The sequence below is a fragment of the Podarcis muralis genome, chromosome 13, assembly GCF_964188315.1.
Source record: "Podarcis muralis chromosome 13, rPodMur119.hap1.1, whole genome shotgun sequence".
NCBI classification, from domain to species: domain Eukaryota; kingdom Metazoa; phylum Chordata; class Lepidosauria; order Squamata; family Lacertidae; genus Podarcis; species Podarcis muralis.
Genome location: NC_135667.1, coordinates 45,848,538 through 45,869,494, shown reverse-complemented (window position 1 = coordinate 45,869,494; position 20,957 = coordinate 45,848,538). Strand labels below are relative to the sequence as shown.

General features: G+C 45.9%; 1 protein-coding gene across 1 annotated transcript in view; it reads left to right on the top strand.

The window, feature by feature from the left end:
- MRC2 (mannose receptor C-type 2) overlaps positions 1-20,957 on the top strand; it is a 96,178-nt gene that overhangs the window by 21,938 nt on the left and 53,283 nt on the right. The window contains exons 2-7 of the mRNA XM_077917520.1: positions 4,453-4,860; positions 9,464-9,637; positions 12,590-12,754; positions 15,281-15,394; positions 18,238-18,381; positions 19,610-19,795. Coding sequence (XP_077773646.1) covers positions 4,453-4,860; positions 9,464-9,637; positions 12,590-12,754; positions 15,281-15,394; positions 18,238-18,381; positions 19,610-19,795 — 1,191 coding nt within the window. The remainder of the gene's footprint in view (positions 1-4,452; positions 4,861-9,463; positions 9,638-12,589; positions 12,755-15,280; positions 15,395-18,237; positions 18,382-19,609; positions 19,796-20,957) is intronic.

Sequence of the window (20,957 nt, the reverse complement as noted above, 5' to 3'; positions counted from 1 at the left end):
AGGATCCATGAGGATCCGTTCTTGAAAACCACGTTTTTGGGCCATGGTATGGCCAGGAAGCCATGGATCCGTGATTTCTGTGGTGGATGTTGTGCCCCTGGACATGATGTGTAATTTGAAAGTGAGTTTGGGCTGATCTAGTGCAAAAATCATGAGGATTCATGAGGATCCGTGTTTTTTAACCATGTTTTTGCGCCATTGCGGCACCACGAAACAGTGGATGCGTGATTTTTTTGGTTCCTCCTACCGACTAAGATGTGGTCTACAGTAGCATGGTGTTTTTATTTTGTTTCAATATAAAAATCATATGAATTCATGAGGATCCGTGCCTCGGATCCATGTTTTTATGGTGCTGCAGCGCGGCAAATTGTTGGATCCACGTTTTTTATAGTCCAGTTTGTAGGCGTGCCTTCTAGGTGTGATTTGACACTGCATTTGTTGGAATTATTTTTAAAAAACTGGAGGATCCATGAGGATCCGTGTAGATCCGCCTTTTATGCAGACCCCATATTTAGAGAGTATTTTGCGCCTTTGCTCTTCCCTCCTCAGGTAACTTGCCTTTGTGTTTGCCCCTCCTGTAAAAGGTTCTGAAACCTCCAGCGGCTGTAATTTTCTAAGTTCTCCTGCAAGTGGTAATTTTCTACTTTTAGCCCTTTGACTGTTTTTAGAGTCAGCCGATTTCTCCCTTTTGGTCATAGGCGCAAATTCTTTTTCTGGTCTGGACAGTTGAGTATGACCTTATGGTTTCTAAACTCATCTATCCTGGAGCATGGCGAAGCCTCGGGAGAGCTTATTTTTCCCAGAACCTGTTATGTCTTGTCCTTTGTTTTTGGGGGTGCTGACACCATTGCCTCCTTCTGTTCCTGCACGGAAAGGGATCTTGAATGATTAAATATATATCTATATATCTATATCGCATACCCTCCAAGATTTCCCCAAGGAAAATAGGGATATACTATTCAACAACAACAACAGTTCCCCTTTCATCTGACTGGGTTGCCCCAGTCACTCTGGGCAGCTTCCAGCCTATATAAAACCATAATAAAACATTGAACATTAAAAAAGCTTCCCTATACAGGGCTGCCTTCAGATGTTATCTGAAGGTTGTCTAGTTGCTTATCTCCTTGGCTCGGTGGGTCACATAACTCCATACCCTCCAGGGTGGATAAAAATCAATGATTTATTTTTTAAAAAAATTAAAAAAGGAATTACCGGTAAAAAATTTAAATCAGATTTTTTAAAATTTAAATCGGATTTTTTGATTTAAATCAGATTTTTAAAATAAAATGCTTTTGGATAAAAAATCTTTCTAATGATAGTTTTCTATTTAAGTTACATTATAGTCCAAATTCATCAGGAAATAAGGATTTGTTTTAAGTTTTTCATGTGTGCTAAAACTCAGTCTAAGGTTGTGGGTTGTTGTTTTTTTTAAAAAAAAAACCTGTTTAACCACATCAGTTAACAAACAAGGATACATATGCTATAATGCTATTGTTTTAGTTAAATAAATTGGTTAAATTGTTATTAAGGAAATGATTATTCTCCTCCTTCCAATAAAGCGCAGCAGAAAAGTTGGCCAAATATAAACAATAATTTCATAATTACCCGTCTTTGTATTTCTGATAGTATAACCAAATGAGTAACTTTTGATAGAACTGTAAAAACAACTCTAAATATTTATTATTCCAAAAGTGAAACCTTCTTCTGGTTGTAAATATTAAGATTATACCAGCAAGAATGAGTCTTTCTGTAAAAAATATGATTTAGATCAAGTCTTACTGACTCGTGATTTAAATCAAGTATTAAAAAGGTAAAGGTAAAGGACCCTTGACAGTTAAGTCTAGTTGCAGACGACTCTGGGGTTGTGGCGCTTATCTCGCTTTACAGGCTGAAGGAGCCGACATTTGTCTGCAGACAGTTTTTCCGGGTCATGTGGCCAGCATGACTAAGCCACTTCTGGTGAACCAGAGCAGCGCACGGAAACACCATTTACCTTCCCACTGGAGCGGTACCTATTTATCTACGTGCACTGGCGTGCTTTCAAACTGCTAGGTTGGCAGGAGCAGGGACCGAGCAACGGGAACTCACCCCGTCGCGGGGATTCGAACCACCGACCTTCTGATCGGCAAGCCTGTGAGGCTCAGTGGTTTAGACCGCAGCGACTAGTAATTTAAATCGTGATTTAAATAGATTTGATTTAAATCAAATCCACCTTGATACCCTCCAACATTTCTCTGAGGAAAATAGGGACGTCCTAAGGGAAAAGCGGGACATTCCAGGATCAAATCAGAAACGGCTTCTGTAAATTTGGGGCTGTTCCTGGGAAATAGGGACGCTTGGAGGGTTTGAGATGGTTGTATTGTGTTAGTATGGCTTCCGTCAGCAGGACATGGAAGCAATCGATTTCTGGCGATTCCCTTGCGGAGGGTTCCCCAACCCTTTGGAGCAGAATTATGGAAGGGAGGGAGCTACAGGAGGAAAACCAGTTCCCCTCACATTCTGCTGACGGAAGAGTTATGGTCATCTGAACAGCACATTGTATAAAATCTAGAAGCAACATCTCATCAGCTGAAAACCTTGCCCTTAAGCCAGAAACAAGGCAAAAGCCCGACTCCAGCTATGGCCTGGGTCTTGTGAGAAACTTTGCTAAGGAGATTGGCTTGGTGCGAGAAGGTAATTGCAGGTTTTCATAACCGTTTGGGGTTTTAAGCAAAGCGGCAAGTAAAATGCGGTTCTGCAAGAATGCATGTTTTCATATTCAGAGGTGGTTGTATACAGTACTATTCTGGTTGGCTGCCCCTGCCATCTGGGAAACTACCTCGTACTTGATTCCTGCAGAGCTGTTTGCTACCAATATGGGGCTATTGAAAGCAGATCCCACCAGATCTGGGCACTATTCCACATTATGCCTGCTCTAACTCAGGTTTTCATTTCATTTCATTCATTTGTTTATTAAGTGTGTATACCAACCTTACTCCAAAGATCACAGGGGAACATAAAATTACAAAATAAGAACACAAAATATAGTACAGTGGTACCTCTGGATGCAAACGGGATCCGTTCCGGAGCCCCGTTCGCATCCTGAGTAGAACGTAACACTTGACTGGTGCCTAAAGGTATGTTTTGAAGGCCCCAGGTGAGCCTCTCTGGGGAGAGCATGCTGCAAACGGGGAGCCACTGCAGAAAAGGCCCTTTCTCATGTTGTCACCCTCCGGACCTCTCATGGAGGGGGCACACAAAGAAGGGCCTCAGATGATTATTATTGCAGGGTCCGGGTCAGTTCATATGGGGGAGAGGCGGCCTTTGAGATATTGCAGTCCTGAGTCTTTTAAAGCACTGTAGGTCAAATCCAGCGCTTTGATTTGGGCTCATAAACTTAATTGTCGGCCAGTGCAGTCAGGCCAGGATCAATATAATAGGTTCAAGCTGTCTTGCCTTGATGAGCAACCTGGCCTCTGAATTAGTGGGTTGACCTGTGTTGTTGTGAGGATGGTCCTGTCTGTGACAGGGAGTTGCTAACTACATGGAGGGTTTTTTTTTTACACAGTGGTACCTCAGGTTAGGAAGGGGCGTGGGTGGTGCTGTGGGTTAAACCACAGAGACTAGGACTTGCCTATCAGAAGGTCGGCGGTTCGAATCCCCGCGACGGGGTGAGCTCCCCCCGTTGTTCGGTCCCTGCTCCTGCCAACCTAGCAGTTCGAAAGCACAAAGTGCAAGTAGATAAATAGGTACCACTCCGGCGGGAAGGTAAACGGCGTTTCTGTGCGCTGCTCTGGTTTGCCAGAAGCGGCTTAGTCGTGCTGGCCACATGACCCAGAAGCTGTCTGCAGACAAACACCGGCTCCCTCAGCCAATAAAGCGAGATGAGCGCCGCAACCCCAGAGTCGGTCACAACTGGACCTAATGGTCGGGGTCCCTTTACCTCAGGTTAAGAACTTAATTCGTTCTTGAGGTCTGTTCTTAACCTGAAACTGTTCTTAACCTGAAGCACCACTTTACCTAATGGGGCCTCCTGCTGCCGCCGCACCGCCGCTGCACGATTTCTGTTCTCATCTTGAAGCAAAGTTCTTAACCTGAGGTAATATTTCTGGGTTAGCGGAGTCTGTAACCTGAAGCGTATGTAACCTGAAGTGTATGTAACCCAAGGTACCACTGTATATAAAAGTATACAGTGGACGCTCGGGTCGCGAATGTGATCCGTGCGGGATGCAGGTTTGCAACCCACAGTGTTTGCAACCCGCAGCGGCACATCTGCGCATGCACGGGTTGTAATTTGGCACTTCTGCGCATGTGCAAAGCACGATTTAGCATTTCTGCGTATGCGCGACCGCCGAAACCTGGAAGTAACCTGTTGCGGTACTTCTGGGTTTTGGTGGGTCCACAATCCAAAAAAACGCAACCTGAAGCATCTGTAACCCGAGGTATGACTGTATTTTGTTTTAATTTTCACAGACTCTGGGATATTCCTCATCTATAGCAGTGGTCTGCAAGGCTGCTTGGAGACTAAGGACTCTCTAGTGAAAATTTCCAAGAGCTGCAACACCAGCCTCCCAGCTCAGAAGTGGAAATGGGTTTCCCGGAACCGGCTTTTCAACGTTGGGACCATGCAGTGCTTGGGGGTCTCCTGGAAGTCTGCAAACTCCAGCGCAACAGCCCAGGCACTAGGCACCTATGAGTGCGACCGGGAATCTGTCAACATGCGGTGGAACTGCCGGAGCCTGGGTGACCAGCTTTCCCAGTATTTGAGCTCCCGGTTGGGGAACTGGTCACTGACACCATCGGAGAGGGGCGACCAGGCACGAGGAGGCCAGTGGAAGATCTATGGCCACGATGAAGATTTGTGCTCCAGGCCGTATTCGGGTAAAGCCTCTAGTAGAGAATTGGAATTTATTCTTTCTCATTCTTTGCTGCCGCTGGTAGCACAGTGGTACCTTGGTAGTCGAACGGATTGACTCCAAAACAAACCGGCTCCCGAATCCTGCAAACCCAGAAGTGAGTGTTCTGGTTTGCGAACGTTTTTCAGAAGCCAAATGTCCAACACGGCTTCCAATTGAGTGCAGGAAGCTCCTGCAGCCAATCGGAGGCCGTGCCTTGGTTTTCGAACGTTTTGTGAAGTCGAACGGACTCCCGGAACGCATTTAGTTCGAGAACCAAGGTACCACTGTATGTGTTTCACGGGTTTGCTGTGCGAATTCAGAAGGTGGCTCTCTAAGCTGCACCAGTGGTGGGTCTAGCACAGCAAAAGTGGTTCCTTCTACGTTACGCACTGAGTTGTAGGAGTTTTCAGAGCTTAGGATTGCTCTACAAATCATAGTTGAGTGGAGCGTCAGAAATTTCCAACTGTTTGTAAAAGCCAAATGGGAAAATGGTGCTGTGTTTCTGAAAGATGGGTCCTCGATTCTTTGCCTCTCATCCGCGATGCTCACTGCCTTCCCACCATATTTTAACTGTCTCTCTTGAGTTTCATTTTGCCAAAGTCTGGGCCGTCGCCAAAGCCACCGACCACCATTCAGTCTAAATAACGCTTAAGTTCAAACATCAGCCTCAGTTTGCATTGGAAACAGCTGCATAGTGAAATTGTGGTTTAAATTGCTTTAGTTTGAATCCAGGTTAAGTTGGTTGCCTTCTGGCTGTTTCCACACTGGGCTCCTGCTATGAAATAGCTGCGCTTTTACTCACTTTCAATGAGGAATCTGCAAAATATCTTAACAAAGCACCCCCCCCACTTTATCTTTTCGTAAACCCCTTTGAGGCTTTTTTTTTGCCCCCCCCCCCACAATCAAGCTGTGTACAAATTTTACAAAATAAAATAAACATGTTTGCAGATTTTGTTTTTATTCATAGCTCAAAAATTCTGACCTTTATAGCTCAATAGAACAGTTGTACATTTTCTCCAGGTTTAGATGATCCATTTCATTACAATTTTGGCTGGTTTGTGACTACAACTCCCATCATCCCTAGCTAACAGGACCAGCGGTCAGGGATGATGGGAATTGTAGTCCCAAAAACAGCTGGCGGGCCAAGTTTGGCCATGCCTGGGTTAGATCATATGGCCTTTGGAGATTGCTCAGCTGTTTTGTCGATTGCGTTCTAACCATTTCCTTTACTAGGGTCTAGCTCTCCTCCGAATCAGCTGTGTCACAATAACCCTTCCATTTACCTAAATAATACTACCTTTAAATCTGGTTTCCCCCACCGCCAAAAAAAGAGACTGCAGTTGAAGGCAACTGTGATTGGTAGTGAGGCAGGGGGAGAGAGTTTGTAATCCTTTATCCTCACACAGCAGGTGGCGCTGTGGGTTAAACTACAGAGCCTAGGACTTGCCGATCAGAAGGTCAGCGGTTCGAATCCCCGTGACGGGGTGAGCTCCTGTTGCTCAGTCCCAGCTCCTGCCAACCTATCAGTTTGAAAGCACGTCAAAGTGCAAGTAGATAAATAGGTACCGCTCTGGTGGGAAGGTAAACGGCGTTTCCACGTGCTGCTCTGGTTCGCCAGAAGCGGCTTAGTCATGCTGGCCCCATGACCCGGAAGCTGTATGCCGGCTCCCTCGGCCGATAAAGCGAGATGAGCGCCGCAACCCCAGAGTCGGCCACGACTGGACCTAATGGTCAGGGGTCCCTTTACCTTTTTTATCCTCACACAGTGGTCCCAGAGCAGATTCTCTCTCTCTTAACTTACAGGGCTGGGGAAAGAGAGATTGCCCATTTGGCTACAGGGTATTAGAGTGACTATTCCACTTCCAGCTTAAAGCAGAACAGCGATTCTGTGCTGCTAAATTGTCCACGTCTGGGAGCACCCTTTGATTTCCAGCGAGGAAAGTTAGCCGTGACTAACGAAGGTTGCACTAAAATGAGCGCAGGATTAAAGTTCAACTAATTTAGCCTGGATGGAACCCTCTTTCACAAAACCTATGTGTGTTCTAAATTGCAGCATAAAACCACTCTGTGATGTGGAACTGAACTGTCCTGTGAAAGGGTGCTTTTCTGTCCCTCAAGGCTGCAAAGATAGGCAGAGGTACATAGGCAAGTACCTAATAGAATCTAAGGCGCTAGATGGAGGACCAAATTTCCAGAGAATCCGTGTTCCAGTGCTCTTTAACCTTTCTTCAAAATAAGTGCACGACAAAAATGCCGTTTTTGTTTAATTTGAGTAATTTATTTACTTCACGGAACTGAGCTGTTCTTTGGCAGAAAATTTGGGCTATGTTGATGCAGACCTTTTTGGGAGAGAAAAAATACCTGAGTACATATACATGTATTTCAAGGTGACCAAATGAACAAGAAACTCAGAACTTGGACCAGAGAGCGGTTTACGAATATGAATAGAGTCGTAGCCCAAAATTCATAAGTCAAGTCAGTGTGTCTTTCTGAAAGGACAAATGAGCTCACAGAGGGCAAATCCTCACCACCTCTGCGTTGTTGATATATTAGGAGAGGAAGGGGGGAATCACATTTCAAAGAAGTTCTTGTTTTGCTTTGCCTCTTCCCAGTCCGCTTTTGATGTGCTAACTTTTCAGACAATGCCAAACCCCAAAACCTTGCAAACCAATTCTGGATTGAATAGTCGGGAAGACCTTTTTTAAGTGTCTCCTATTTTTGCCGCAGTAAATAGACTAAACCCTTTGCTTTGGGAATTAAGCCCAACGCATGTACATTTCCAAACCCTGTGAGAGATCAGTTTCCCTGCTGAATATTTAGGGGCTCAGATGCAAATGGTCTTATTTGATGTCTTTGCCTTCTGCTAGTTTGATGACCTTGAAGCTTTTTCAGCCAGCTGTGCTTCAGTCAGCATCCTTCCACTAACAAACAAGCCCTGTGTCCGCTTGATGCAGGATTTTTATGTTTGTTTTGGTAGCGCAGCAGTGCGCGCATACTCTCGGTGCATGTGGAAAAGTTTCATCATGTGCTCAGTGGAGCAGCCCGCCAGCCCAAATATGTGCTGGATTAATTTGAAGTCAGGCAGGGTATGCTGTGAGGGCACAGCTAGCCGGAGGAGTTGTGGAATGGCGTGTTGAATGTTAACTTAGGGCTGCAAGAACATACAGGTGAAACTCGGAAAATTAGAATATTGTGGAAAAGTTCATTAATTTCAGTAATTCAACTTAAAAGGTGAAACTAATATATGAGATTGGACGCGGGTGGCGCTGTGGGTAAAAGCCTCTGCGCCTAGGGCTTGCCGATCGAAAGGTCGGCGGTTTGAATCCTCGCGGCGGGGTGCGCTCCCGCTGCTCGGTCCCAGCGCCTGCCAACCTAGCAGTTCGAAAGCACCTCCGGGTGCAAGTAGATAAATAGGGACCGCTTACCAGCGGGAAGGTAAACGGCGTTCCGTGTGCTGCGCTGGCTCGCCAGATGCAGCTTTGTCACGCTGGCCACGTGACCCGGAAGTGTCTTCGGACAGCGCTGGCCCCCGGCCTCATGAGTGAGATGGGCGCACAACCCTAGAGTCTGTCAAGACTGGCCCGTACGGGCAGGGGTACCTTTACCTTTAATATATGAGATAGACTCATGACATGCAAAGCGAGATATGTCAAGCCTTTATTTGTTATAACTGTGATGATCATGGCGTACAGCTGATGAAAAGCCCAAATTAACAATCTCAGAAAATTAGAATTTTAAACGAAATCAGCAAAACAAGGACTGCAAATAGAGCAATATTGTGCCTCTGAGAAGTAGAAGCATGCATATGTACTCAGTACATGGTTTGGGCCCCTTTTGCATCAATTACTACCTCAATGCAGCGTGGCATGGATGCTATCAGCCTGTGGCACTGCTGAGGTGTTATGGAAGACCAGGATGCCTCAATAGCAGCCTTCAGCTCTCCTGCATTGCTCGGTCTCATGTCTCTCATCTTTCTCTTGGCAATGCCCCATAGATTCTCTATGGGGTTCAGGTCAGGCGAGTTTGCTGGCCAATCAAGCACAGTAATCCCATGGGCATTGAACCAGGTTTTGGTACTTTGGGCAGTGTGGGCAGGTGCCAAAGTCCTGCTGGAAAATGAAGTCAGCATCCCCATAAAGCTCGTCTGCGGAAGGAAGCATGAAGTGCTCTAAAATCTCCTGGTAGACGGCTGCGTTGACCCTGGACTTAATGAGGCACAGTGGACCAACACCAGCTGATGGCATGGCCCCCCAAATCAACCCAGACTATGGAAACTTGGACTTCAAGCATCTGGCATTGTGTGCCTCCCCATTCTTCCTCCAGACTCTGGGTCCTTGGTTTCCAAATGAGATGCAAAAGCTGCTCTCATCAGAAAAGAGATTAGTCAAGAGACAGATGAGAGACATGAGACCCAGCAATGCAGAAGAGCTTCTCCATGATATTCTAATTTTCCGATTTTCACCTGTAGGTTGCCAAGGCCTTTGGGGTTAAATGATAAGCAGTCTCTATCTCTCCATATCAAAGAAGGACTCTCCATATGAGTTCTTTCTCTCTGTGTGTTTTATCTCTCTCTTCTCTTCCTCCAGAAATATACACCATTCAAGGCAACTCTCACGGGAAGCCCTGTACCATCCCCTTCAAGTACGACAACCAGTGGTTCTATGACTGCACCAGCATGGGGCGTGGAGATGGTCACCTCTGGTGTGCCACCACACAGGATTACGGCAAAGATGAAAGATGGGGGTTCTGCCCCATTAAGAGTAAGCTGCTTCTGTGGGGTGGGAAATCACGGGGACTGATGGGCATGTAGCAGCCAAACCACAGGAGTGAACAGATGGTTGTGCCAACTGTTTAACCGAAAAACAGTCCTCCTTTCTTAAGGCACCATGGGAGGTTTCCTTCTACCTTCTAAGCCTCCAGGGTTTTGGTTTCCAAAATTACCCTTCTGTAAGTGTCCCGTTCACACACACATGCCCTGAGCGGTTGCACTGGTTTCTGTGATTCAGTCTTCCCCCTCAAGAGTTGGAGTATTGATGAATATTCCATGCTGGTGTCCAGGGACAAGGGACCAAAACAAGTAGCGTTCGCCGTAAATAGATAAGATAGGCATGCAAGTGCTGCAGAAGCTGTAGTACTGTATAGAACAGGCATCCTCAACCTTGGCCCTCCAGATGTTTTTGGCCTACAACTCCCACGATCCCTAGCTAGCAGGACCAGTGGTCAGGGATGATGGGAATTGTAGTCTCAAAACATCTGGAGGGCCGAGGTTGAGGAAGTCTGGTATAGAAGGACACCAGTGATCGGTCTCTTTCCTGTATCGTGACAAAGGGTAAACAATATATGCATTAATTTGAGACTGTCCTTTACCCTCAGGGCTCAAAGTGAGTTAAATATCTTACAAATGTATATAAAATAAAACAGACATTGAATGGGTGCTTCTCAGAGTACTCAGTTTGAAAGATAAAGAAGGAGTGCAAGCCTATAGAAGGCCGTATCGCCATTCCCAAACTGCTGTCCCATCTTCTCTTATTCCTGCTACAATGGTACCTCAGGTTACAGACGCTTCAGGTTACATACGCTTCAGGTTACAGATGCCACTAACCCAGAAATAGTACCTCGGGTTAAGAACTTTGCTTCAGGATGAGAGCAGAAATCGCCTGGCGGCGGCGGGAGGCCCCATTAGCTAAAGTGGTGCTTCAGGTTAAAAACAGTTTCAGGTTAAGAACGGACCTCCGGAACAAATTAAGTATGTAACCAGAGGTACCACTGTATAAAGTACAGTGGTACCTCTGGTTGCAAATGGGATCCGTTCCAGAGGCCCGTTCGCAACCTGAAAGGAACACAACCCGCATCTGTGTGTGTGCAGGTCGCGATTCGTCGCTTCTGCGCATGCGCGTGATGTCATTTAGCGCGTCTGCACATGTGCGAGCGGTGAAACCCGGAAGTAACCCGGACGCAACCTGAAAACGCTCAACCTGAAGCAAGCGTAACATGAGGTATGACTGTATAAGGTATAGTCACTGCCTTCTCTCCTCTGCCCGCACCTCACAGGACCCTGTCACAGAACACAGAGGCTGGAAAAAGCCTTCCCTAAAACTCTGGAAAAGTTATTCTTTGAAGGAGAACTATCTGAAAATGAATCACAGATGGTATTTAACTCTGAGTAGGTTTTTTAGGATGTGTAAGACTGATCAGATAAGTGCTGGAAGTGTGAAGAGGCGGAGGGAATGTTATTTCATATGTGGTGGACGTGTTAAAGGGGAAAAGAATATTGGGAAATGAACCGTAATGAATTGGAAAAAATGTTTAAAAGTACTTCCCCCCAAAAAACAGAGTCCTTTCTGTTGGGGATAATTCAGACTGAAATCCCCAGGTGTCAGAAAAAGTTATTTAAGTATGCGACTACTGCGGCCCCTTGTTTTGTTAGCCCCCAAATGGAAAATGAGCAAGGTCCCAACCAAAGATATTCTAGTGGCAACTAGAGTTGACAGAATATGCACAACTCGCAGACTTAACATATAGAATAAGAGAACAAGAGGGACATAAGTTTACAGAAGATTGGAAACCGTTTATTGAATATAAGGGAAATAATTGTGTACAGCTGAAAACGTTGGCAGCATTAAGATAAATTCAGCAGTATAAATAAGTGATGGTGGGTGTAATAATGGAATACTGAATGATATAGTTTCTGTAAAATATGCAGGGATTTATGATATGTAAGGGATGCGGGTGGCGCTGTGGGTTAAACCACAGAGCCTAATACTTGCCCATCAGAAGGTTGGCAGTTCGAATCCCTGCGATGGGGTGAACTCCCATTGCTCGGTCCCTGCTCCTGCCCACCTAGCAGTTCGAAAACACGTCAAAGTGCAAGTAGATAAATAGGTACCACTCTGGCAGGAAGGTAAACGGCATTTCTGTGTGCTGCTATGGTTCGCCAGAAGCGGCTTAGTCATGCTGGCCACATGACCCGGAAGCTGTACGCCGGCTCCCTCGGCCAGTAAAGCGAGATGAGCGCCGCAACCCCAGAGTCGGCCACGACTGGACCTAATGGTCAGGGGTCCCTTTACCATTTACCTTTATGATATGTAAAATGAACCATGGAAAGAGAAGAAGGGAAGTCATTGATCTCTCAAGCGTGTAAAATGAGTATTTTAAATTGTAAAACAGAAAATTTAATAAGGGGTGTGTGTGTGTGTGTGTGTGTGTCCGTGTCTTTTCCACCTCCCATTCCGTTGTGGTCAGCAAAAGGTGTCACGGCTAAAATGGCCACTGTTTCTTTAATGCTTAAAAAGCTGGGTCAGCATGAGTCAGCGGCCTGCACCGGGTTGTATGTATAGAGTGAGAAATGTTAGATTGGTTGGGTTGGTTGGTTAGTGAGTGAGTGAGTTAGTGAAAGCTAGTTAGTGTTGATGTGTATAGTTGGTCAGTCGCTTTTGCACAAAGACTTTTAAGAATAAAAGCAGAAAGCACTCTGCAAGGATATTCTTGTGGACTCTTTTATGCCGACAAGGGTCCAAGGACCAGGCTGAGGTGACAAAGGGAGGTCAGAACCTTTTTTTGCTTTTTACAAACACTGACAAAAGGGACTACTCCCCTTTGATACTACCTGCAGATAGCTGCCCCCAGGGTGTCTGTTGATCGGTATGGATAATAGTCACGTTAACTTGCAGTAGTAAATGCCCTTCTTTCTTTCTTTTTGCCTGTCCTCTTAGGCGATGACTGCGATACATTTTGGGACAGGGACCAGCTCACCAACAGCTGCTACCAGTTCAACTTCCAGTCCACCCTGTCGTGGCAGGAGGCTGGGAAGAGCTGTGAGCAGCAAGGAGCCAGCCTGCTGAGCATCACTGAGGTCCACGAACAGACCTACATCAATGGTGAGCAATGGGCACAGGGAACTGAAGGAGTCCCTGTGTGCCGGACCCGGGGGGGGGGGTTACCGAGAGGCGTGGTCAGAGTCCGGTCCTGGGTCAAGGGTCTGGAGACTGTCCACCAAGGGCGAAGCGGGGTCCGAAGCAAGAAGCCGGGCGTGGAAGAACAGGTCTGGGTGCTGGCAGAAACAGGTTTCCAACGACGTTGCTCCTGCAACCTGCTACTGGGCTGACTGGCCTTTATCTCCTCTGAGGCCAGGGGTGGTCCCGGCCCACAGGTGACCCGCGTCTCCTGGCCTTAAGGCGAGCGCTCCTCCTGTGAGAACTTAGTTCCCTCTGCCTCTCTGCCCTGAGCCTCTGCAGCTCAGGAGAGGCTGGAGGGTTACTGGGCCCAGAGGCAACCTCACCTTCCCCTGACGGGGCTGAGAGTGGAGCACCTGCAGGCAATGGGTCCTCCATCACCTCCGGAGCCAGAGCAGATTCAGCTGGTGTCTGCTCCTGAGGATCCGGCACTGGTGAGGGCCCTTCAGGTTCAAGCCCCTGCCCCGGTTCAGCCGGCCCTGGAGGCAGGGACTCCTGTGCAGGCTGGGACAACTCAGATTCAGCTTCTGAAAAAGATTCCCAGGCCATCACACCCTGCTTCCATAAGTGTGCAGGATGCCCTGACTGCCTTTCTCCCTGTGTACATGCACACCAGCAAAAGGCCGTTCCAGTCATGTTTGTTCTCCTGGTCTACTTCAGTGAGTGGGAACTCGGTTTGGGAAGGGGCTATACTGAGGACTGACTGGGAAAGTGGGCCAATCACTGTGTGTGTGTGTGTGTGTGTGTGTGTGTGTGTGTATATATGTATATATATATATATATATATATATATATATATATATATATATATATATATATAAAATATTTATTAAGAATTTCAAGATTACAAAAAAGAAGAAAAACGAAAAAACAACACTACAATACCTAAAAAGGAAAAAAAAAGCGAAAAAAAGAAAAAGGGGGGAAAATACATAAAAACCAATACAACACAACAACAACAACGAAGAGAATAAAAACCCCATAATACATATTTTTATCTTTCATTTTCTTGTTTCCTGACCTCCTCACACCTCCCTTTTTGTATTCTAGCTTAATTAGTTGTTTCAGCAAATTCCTTCCATCTTTCTCAATTTTTATTGAATTATTTATCTTAACAGTCTAACCTAATTAGTTAACTCAGCAGATCCTTACCATCTTTCACCATATTCTGTTATTCAATTTACCTTAATTTATTTAACCTTATCTTACCGTAAAATACCTTAACACTTAAAACTTAATGCTTATTTACATAACTCCTTATATCATTTCTACTAAAGCCAAATAGTTTCATTCCAACATTTTCCCTAATATAACATATGTGCAAATGTGTTTCTGAACAGCGACAGGAGATTTGGAGTTGCAGTTCTGTGATCACTTGAGATTCTGCAGCGGATTTCATTTCATTTTTTAATTTGTATACCGCCTTTCTATCTTACAATACTCAAGGCGGTTTACAAGCTGAAGAAACAGAAAATGTACACCTTATAACAATCTAATGCAATACAGAAATATGATAATAAGACGTAACTTTAAAATAGGCAACCTACATCAAAAAAGCAACATTCAACAATCATTAGAATAGTATAAAATAATATCAACATATAAAAGTTAAACAGAAATCCACTCAACAGTTACAATAATTGCCTCAGTACATAAAACAATACAATACACATTGAGCAGCAGAGGGCGGGGCAAGGCCTTGCCTGATGGAGTCTCTCCCCTCACAGTCTCTCTCAAATAATAATAATAATAATAATAATAATAATAATAATAATAATAATTTATACCCCACCCTCCCTGTCTAGAGCTGGGCTCAGGGCAGTTAACACCAATAAAATCACAGTAAAAATGTAATAGGGGGAAAAGAAAAGAAAAATTAAAATACAGGTTAAAATGCAATTTAAAATGCAGCCTCATTTTAAAGGTAGCCGATAAATCAAGACTATAAGGGGAAATAAACATAAGGGTCAGTCTGAGTCCAAACCAAAGGCCTCTTCAGTACAGTCAAACCTTGGATACCGAACGCCTCCATTTTGGAACGTTTCGACTCCCAAACACCGAAAACCTGGAAGTAAATGCTCTGGTTTTCGAACGTTTTTTAGAAGCCGCACCTCGGTTGTCGAACGTTTTGGAAGCTGAATGGGCTTCCGGAACGGATTATGTTCGACAACCGAGGTTTGACTGTATTGCTGCAGAAATTCAGAATCTCTTGAGTATTGGAAGAGAAGGAAAGCTGGCAGGCTCTTCTTGCAAATGAGAGAGATAGGATCTGGGGACAATCAGGCTGTGTTACGTGTTCAGCAGGGCAAGCGTCCAAGATTTGGGGAGGTCTCTGTGGCTGGAGGGAGTGGGGGCTAGGTTCTGTCAGGGACCAGGAAATGCTTGCGTTGCTGGATGTGTCTTACGCTGAGAAGGTGGAGGATCTGACTGCCCTTTTCCTGTCTACACCAGGACTGCTAACAGGATATGGTTCCACACTGTGGATTGGGCTTAATGATCTGGACCTCAACGGGGGCTGGCAGTGGTCAGACAACTCACCCTTGAAGTTCCTTAACTGGGAGAGTGGTAAGTAAGAAAAATACCAAGAGGATGGGTGAATTATCCCAGTGAATTGACAAATGAGCCACATGCCTGGCATAGGCTGTTGGTATTTACTGGAGACTAATTTTACACGGGTGGCGCTGTGGTCTAAACCACTGAGCCTCTTGGGCTTGCCGATCAGAAGGTTGGCGGTTTGAATCCCCGCGACAGGCTGAGCTCCAGTTGCTCGGTCCCTACTCCTGCCAACCTAGCAGTTCGAAAGCATTCCAGTGCAAGTAGATAAATGGGTACCACACCAGCGGGAAGGTAAACGGTGTTTCCGTGCGCTGCTCTGGTTTCACCAGAAGCGGCTTAGTCATGCTGGCCACATGACCTGGAAAAACTGTCTGTGGACGAACACCGGCTCCTTCGGCCTGTAAAGCAAGATGAACGCTGCAACCCCAGAGCCGTCTGATATTCTGATATTGGTTTGGCCAAAGGTACCCCACAAATGTCATCCCTGAGCAGTCACTTGAACTTGCGTCGCTGTTGGCAAATCAAGCTCTTCAGCTGTGCAGTATAAATTCTCTCCTGCCTTCAGTGATGCAGCTAGATAATTTAAAACCCCAGACTTTATGACCTTTCCCCCTCTTCTTCTTCTTTTTTGCAGTGGGGGGCTTTTGATGCCCATGTGTATTGTGGGCAGTTGTGAAGCAAACAATTCACATTTCTCTTCTCCATCCCCTCCATACTTTAAAACTGCTTCTAGGTTTCTGATAAATCAGAGCAAGAAACACTTTGTGAATTCTGATTTTTTAATTTTTTTTAAGGAGCATGTGGAGTTTCTCATTTTAAACTAGCCATCTGGACTACGGGAATAAAATGGGTTTTGCTTATGCTGAATGCATTTACTTGGGAGTAAGCATCATATTTGCTTGTTGTAGAAAAGGATGTAATGGTTCTAAAGTAAATAATGAAACGAGCATTCTGTACATTGGTGCTTGGCCATTTCTTGACACTCTCTCTCTCTCTCTCTCTCTCTCTGTACAGTGGTACCTCAGGTTACATACGCTTCAGGTTACAGACTCCGCTAACCCAGAAATAGTACTTCAGGTTAAGAACTTTGCTTCAGGATGAGAGCAGAAATTGCGCAGCGGCGGCACAGCGGCAGCAGGAGGCCCCATTAGCTAAAGTGGTGTTTCAGGTTAAGAACGGACCTCCGGAACGAATTAAGTACTTAACCTGAGGTACCACTGTATATATATATATTAAAGCAAGAAGATCAATGGACGAACCTGAATAGCTCAGTTCTTTAGAACATGGGTAGGCAAACTAAGGCCCGTGGGCCAGATGCGGCCCAATCGCCTTCTCAATCCGGCCCGCGGACGGTCCAGCAATCAGCTTGTTTTTACATGAGTAGAATGTGCCCTTTTATTTAAAATGCATCTCTGGGTTATTTGTGGGGCATAGAAATTTGTTCATCCCTCCCCCACAAATATAGTCTGGCCCCCCACAAGGTCTGAGGGACAGTGGACCAGCCCCCTGCTGAAAAAGTTTGCTTTAGAGCGTGGAGCCCTGCTTTAGAGCGTGGTTGCAGGTTTGATCTCAGTATGGGACCACCTGCATATTCCTTCATTGCGGGGGGTTGGATGCTGAGGGTCTCTTCCAACTCTGCAAGGCTATGAGTCTTAAGGATACTGCAGCAACCAGCATCGGCCCCATGGTACCCAACTGCTGACACCAAGCCTGTTTGCCACTGCCCCATCAGCTGCTGTAATTGTGGGTGGGTGGGTTGTGGGGCCTTGTGAGTTCGGCCAGAAGGCACCAACCATAGCTGCCCCACTGCCTGCCTCTTCCAAGTCTCAACAACAACATCCAAAGGGCATTTCTTATTCCGATTCTCATTGGAACACAGTGGTACCCCTGGTTACGTACTTAATTTGTTCTGGAAGTCCGTTCTTAACCTGAAGCTGTTCTTAACCTGAAGCACCACTTTAGCTAATGGGGCCTGCCGCGCTGCCGGAGCATGATTTCTGTTCTCATCCTGAAGCAAAGTTCTTAGAGAGCCAGTGTGGTGTAGTGGTTAAGAGCGATAGACTCGTAATCTGGGGAACCGGGTTTGATTCCCTGCTCCTCCACATGCAGCTGCTGGGTGACCTTGGGCCAGTCACACTTCTTTGAAGTCTCTCAGCTTCACTCACCTCACAGAGTGTTTGTTGTGGGGGAGGAAGGGAAAGGAGAATGTTAGCCGCTTTGAGACTTCTTAGGGTAGTGATAAGGCGGGATATCAAATCCAAACTCTTGGGAAAATTGGGAAAGGAGTACGACAAGGCTGTATATTGTCTCCCTGCTTATTTAACTTATATGCAGAACTTTATATATAGTGATAAAGCGGGATATCAAATCCAAACTCCTCCTCCTCCTCTCCTTCTTCTCCTTCTCCTCCTCCTCCTCCTCCTCCTCCTTCTTCTTCTTCTTAACCTGAGGTACTATTTCTGGGTTAGCGGAGTCTGTAATCTGAAGCGTATGTAACCTGAAGCGTCTGTAACCCGAGGTACCACTGTAAATTCATAGGCTGCCTCCACACCATATATTTAAAGCACAAGATTCCACCCAAAATCCTGAAAACTATAGTTCGTTATGGGAATTATAGTTCAGTGGGGGCATGAGCTACAGTTCCCATGATTCTTTTTATGGGGGGGGAGCCATGTGTTTTAAATGTGTGTGCGCAGCCTCTGTATATGAGATTCAGAACTGATCTCAGATGACATCCTCGGGTGTGGTTTTGCCTCTTGCCGCACAGCAAAGCACTCTCAGGCTGTGCTTTTCTAGGTAAATAACAGCCGTAGTTGCAAAGGTTGGTGATCTCCTCCTGCTGCCCCTTGCAGATCAGCCTGACAACCCCAGCGAAGAAAACTGTGGGGTGATACGGACAGAGTCGTCAGGGGAATGGCAGAACCGTGACTGCAGCATGGCCCTGCCCTATATCTGCAAGAAGAAACCCAATGCCACTTCTAATATATACTTCTTACGTGAGTAATATGGAGAAAGCGATGGGTTTGACATGTATATGTATATATCAAGATCTGAAAGCCACCTATCTCGCGCCTGCCTTTCTGCAACCCCAACAGCTATTGGCCGAGCTGTTCTGATGTCACGGAATGTCCGTGGAACATGTTCTGACTGTTTGGAGTGGAAGTGAGTGTCGGGAACGGAATGCTGCAAAGAGCGCAGCTTCTGTGAGACGAGTGAAAGGGCAGTTTAACTGCAGTCTTTTTTTTCCCTGGCTGAAGCTGAACAGGAAGAGTAGGCCTAGGGGAAAGCATGACTATATAGCAGAGAGTGGGCAGAAGAAGCTTTCAAGCAGTGCTGTTGAGAGAAGAAGACAAAAGCCTGAGGGGAAAATGAAGGAGGGAGACCTGGTGGAAAACATCTTGCTGGATTTAGGGGCAGAAATACGTGGAGTTGGTTGGAAGGAAGTAGGCAAGCAATGTCGGTTTGTAGAAAAAGTGCCAGGCAGTCCTAGAGGGTCTAAGTGAGGAGGGAGGGAGGGGAATTTTACACTTTCATCTGCATTGGCTGCAGGGTCTGTAGTTTGAAGGATTTTATTAGTTCTCTGTTAGATGGAGCCTTTTGGATTCATATATTTATTTACTTTTTACGATTTCTGACCTGGCCTACCCTGTAAGGCCCCAATAAATCAAAACTAAATAAAAGAAGGGAAAAGGTTTACAGTCGTACCTTAGAATTCGAACAGAATCCGTTCCGGAAGTCCGACTTCCAAAACGTTCGGAAACCAAATCATGACTTCTGATTGGCTGCAGGAAGCTCCTGCAGCCAATCAGAAGCCCTGTCGGACATTCGGCTTCCAAAGATAGTTTGCAAACTGGAACAGTCACTTCCGGGTTTGCGGCGTTCGGGAGCCAAAACGTTTGAGAACTAAGCTGTTACGACTGTGCATGCAATGATAAAAAAACAAGTAAAACAGTTCCAATCAAAACTAGCACAGTATGGAAGAAGTGAGTCCTTAAAAAAGCAATAACCCCATTAATTGACAGAGGCCAGAGTGAAAGAGGTGCGTCTCTTCAGCACACGACAGAACCTATACGATGAAGATGCTTGCTAGTTTGTTCGTGGAGGGCGTGTGAAATTTCTGCTTTCTGGGTTGCGGATCTTGGGTGTGCGCTCCTAATTAAAATATCGCTCCCACAACTTTCCCCGGATACTGCTTACGCAAAGCTTTGCTTTCCCTAATTGCAGTGGAGTCTGATGTGAAGGTTGACTGTGATCCGAGCTGGCAGCCTTTCCAGACCAACTGCTACCGCTTGATCAGTGAAAAGAAGAGTTGGCCAGATGCCAAGAAGACCTGCTTGCGGAGCGAAGGGGATCTGGTCAGCATCCACACCCTCAACGAACTGGAGTTTGTTACCAAGCAAATCAAGCAAGGTAAGCAGTTCTGTGTCACACTCTGTGTGTGTGTTTGCTTGTGTGTATGTGGATTATCCCATAAAGAAGGCTGATCGCCGAAGAATTTATGCTTTTGAATTATGGTGCTGGAGGAGACTCTTTGAGAGTCCCATGGACTGCAAGAAGATCAAACCTATCCATCCTTAAGGAAATCAGCCCTGAGTGCTCACTGGAAGGACAGATTGTGAAGCTGAGGCTCCAATACTTTGGCCACCTCATGAGAAGAGAAGACTCCCTGGGAAAGACCCTGATGCTGGGAAAGATGGAGGGCACAAGGAGAAGGGGACGACAGAGGACGAGATGGCTGGACAGTGTTCTTGAAGCTACCAGCATGAGTTTGACCAAACTGCGGGAGGCAGTGGAAGACAGGAGTGCCTGGCGTGCTCTGGTCCATGGGGTCACGAAGAGTCGGACACGACTAAACGACTAAACAACAACAACATGTGGATTATTTAACTTTTTTTTTATGCCAGCAAAAGCTTAGTTGAATATCGAGCAGTGACTGCTGTAGAACCAGAGTTGCTCCTTTTATATCTGCACACACTTCCAAAATGTATCAAGCTGATTCTCTCCAGGAGAAGCTGGCTGTGCAGAATGCTAATTGGCTGGCTCTTGTGACAGTCACAAAGCTGCCTCCCTCCCATCTCGCCATCCAGATGTTTTGGGGACAATCTTGCAGCTATTCACCTTGAGCACAGGGTGTTAAAAGGGGAGTCTTTTAGAAAATCTGGATTTATTTTTTTTAAAAGCACTGAATAAATGTTTAATGGATAAACATGCCGCGGGGTCTGGAAAATCGTTTTGAAATGTCACAGTCTGGAAGAGCAAAATCGAGGAGAGTGAAGGTTATGGGGAGGAGCTACAGCAGGGAAATGCTCCACTACTTCTGTAGGGAGCTATGTCTGCCTCTTCCCCAAGTTTCTAGTCCTTAAGAGGTTCAAGTGTTTTGCTAAATGCTCACAAACCGGAGGGAACTGGTTGGAAAAAGCTGGTTGGGAACTGGTTGGGAGCTGCACGGCCAGGGAAAAAACAATGCTATCCAGGGTTGTAAAGACTGCAGAGAGAATAATTGGGTGCACTCTTCCCACCTTAGATCAAATCTATGCTGCTAGGTGCCATAAGAAAGTGGCAGAGATAGCAC